The sequence below is a fragment of the Aquarana catesbeiana genome, linkage group LG13, assembly GCF_042186555.1.
Source record: "Aquarana catesbeiana isolate 2022-GZ linkage group LG13, ASM4218655v1, whole genome shotgun sequence".
In the NCBI taxonomy this organism is placed as follows: domain Eukaryota; kingdom Metazoa; phylum Chordata; class Amphibia; order Anura; family Ranidae; genus Aquarana; species Aquarana catesbeiana.
Window position 1 is genome coordinate 169220368 of NC_133336.1, and position 2482 is coordinate 169222849.

The 2482-nt window shown below is 36.5% G+C and overlaps 1 protein-coding gene across 1 annotated transcript; it reads right to left on the reverse strand.

Annotated features, from left to right (window-relative positions):
• Positions 1–522: 522 nt before the first annotated feature.
• LOC141116593 (olfactory receptor 10A7-like) lies at positions 523–1440 on the reverse strand. Its single transcript, XM_073608986.1, has one exon. It carries the CDS (start codon positions 1438–1440, stop codon positions 523–525), a length of 918 nt encoding a protein of 305 aa, XP_073465087.1.
• Positions 1441–2482: the final 1042 nt, after the last annotated feature.

Genomic DNA, 2482 nt, shown 5'->3' on the forward strand with positions numbered 1-2482 from the left:
GAACCGATTTTGGGGCCCTGTATCTCGGGGCCACTTAGAGCTAGGAACTTCAGCTTTGGATATGTTGTGGTACTGGGTTTGCACACCAAATTTGGGGTTCCTAGCACCAAGTGGCCCTGAGATACGGGGCCCCAAAGTCGGTTCGGAAAATGAAATTTTTTGCTGCAGAAAAGTGCTTGACTAGAGTATAAGTCGAGGGGGGCACTTTCAGCACAAAAAAAGTGCTGAAAATTTGAAAATACTCGAGTATATACGGTACCATTGCTGTGTATGTTTGCGGCTTTTTCTTTTTTTTAAATATTGTTTTATTTAACATTTTGCTAGAACTTTGTGTATTAGTACTTGGCCTTAAAAGAAAGGGGTACACCCCAAAAGCGTGTCCTAAAAATGTAGTTTGTGCGAATATAAAAAGGTATCACGGATAGCACACGATTGTTTTTATATAGTAACAAAATTGTATATATTAGTAGATGATACAAATATTTAAATATGTTTTTTCATACTCTAAACTAAAAGCGTGCCTTACAGGTCACATAATACATTTATTTTCTTTAAGACTAAATTTGTTATTGCCATCTTTACATCACTGTTCTTCAAAGTATAAATGAATGGATTTAAGAGTGGCGTGAGAACCATGTATATAAGAGCAAGAAATTTGTCATTTTGGCTCCCAGTAGGTCTAATGTACACAACAAGAGCTGCTCCAAAGAAGAGACTGGTCACAATAAGGTGAGAGGAACAGGTAGAGAAGGCTTTTTGTTTGCTTTTATTGCCTTTGATTTTGAGGATGGCGCTAATGATGTGAACGTAGAAAGCTATGATAATTAATACTGGAAAAATTATGGCAAGAATAGCGACCATTATTGTGTTTAATTTGCTCATGGAAGGATCAGAGCAAGACAAATTCTGAAGTGGAGCCACATCACAGATGAAATGATTTATCTGATTGGGCCCACAGAATTTCAATTGGGCTGTATAAATTAGAGTCAAAAAAGACAAAGAAAGACCAACAATCCATGGTGCCACAGCTAATTGAGTACAAATATCCTTCCTCATAATAGCAGAATAGCGTAAAGGACTGTTAATGGCCAAGTCCCTATCAAAGGCCATGACCAATAACAAATAACATTCTGTTGCACCCAAACTATTGAAAATAAACATCTGTGTGAAACATTCAATGAAAGATATCCTCTTATTTCCTGAAATTAAATTATCCAGAAGCTTAGGTATAGTAACCGTCACAAACATAATTTCAAGAACAGAAAATGTACTTATGAAAAAATACATTGGAGTTTGAAGCAAGGGTTCAATCCTAACTAAGACAATGATGGTGATATTTCCTGTAACACAGATGATGTATGCTACTAAAACAAGGAAGAACAGCAGTAACTGGAGCTGTTGTAAACCAGAGAATGCAATTAAAATAAATTCTTGCACCATGGTCTTATTGAATTCTTGTTTTATAGAGTAGAATCGCTGTAAAAGAAATATAGAGAACTGTCATTAAAAGGGCTTTAGAGGATTGAGAGGGGCTTTGCAGATCTCGCATTTTGTTTTTGACGGGTTTGAGCTGAAATAAAAATGTCTCCCTATGCTTTTGCTATTTACAGTGATCGGAGATATCAGTACCTTCACGATCATATAATATAATACCTTTATATAACGTACCTTCAGGCAGAGCCTACAATTGTCTCACATTGCAGGAAGTATTGTGAAAATGATGTCTTTATTAAAAGTTTACATCAAGACTAACACTGACACATCATTCACATAATCTTATAAATAACGAGTCTCTATTCCTGAGTCACCCATCCAAAATCAACATTATCATAAGAGGCTCGCCTATATGCTTAACCACTTGCCGCCCGCAAAACAAAGCCCATATTTCCTTACCTTATTTCATCATTCAATTTCCCTCCCTCAAACATTCCCACCCCCACCCCCCAAACCCTTTATACAAATTGAAAAAATTACTAAATTATGTGTATAGTGAGTCTTTATCTTCCCTTCCTTATCCTTCCCTTTTGTTAAGGGGGGGGACAAGACCCTCTACATCCACTACCCCAATTCCTCCCTAATTACTGTGCACCCCTACCAATTAATCCTGTTTCCATTCTCTTTTATTACTGTGAAATATTTTATGTGTCAAAGAATAGTGATTCAATTAATTAATTTAAATTTAAAAGGGTGGATTTATGGAAGGACAGCTACATGCAGTTTCCCCCTATGTTCCATCCCAAATACTGTGATAGAGAAAAAAAAAGGGGGGGGGGGTTGGAGGGAGGGGAGGGCTTCTAAATGACATTCTTGCTGTCCATATAACTCAGATAAATCAAGGATTGTTTAAAGTCTGGCCAGCTTTTCCAAGTCCTATAAAATTATACGTCCAAATCTTTTTGTAAATATATTAATTCTTCCATTAGTCGAATTCTATCCACTTCCCCAAACCAGTCCTTTATTGTTGGTATTTTCTTTGATTTTC

Coding starts and splice junctions, on each gene's coding strand:
- LOC141116593 (XM_073608986.1), bottom strand. CDS start 1,440: ATGGTGCAAGAATTTATTTTAATTGCATTCTCTGGTTTACAACAGCTC.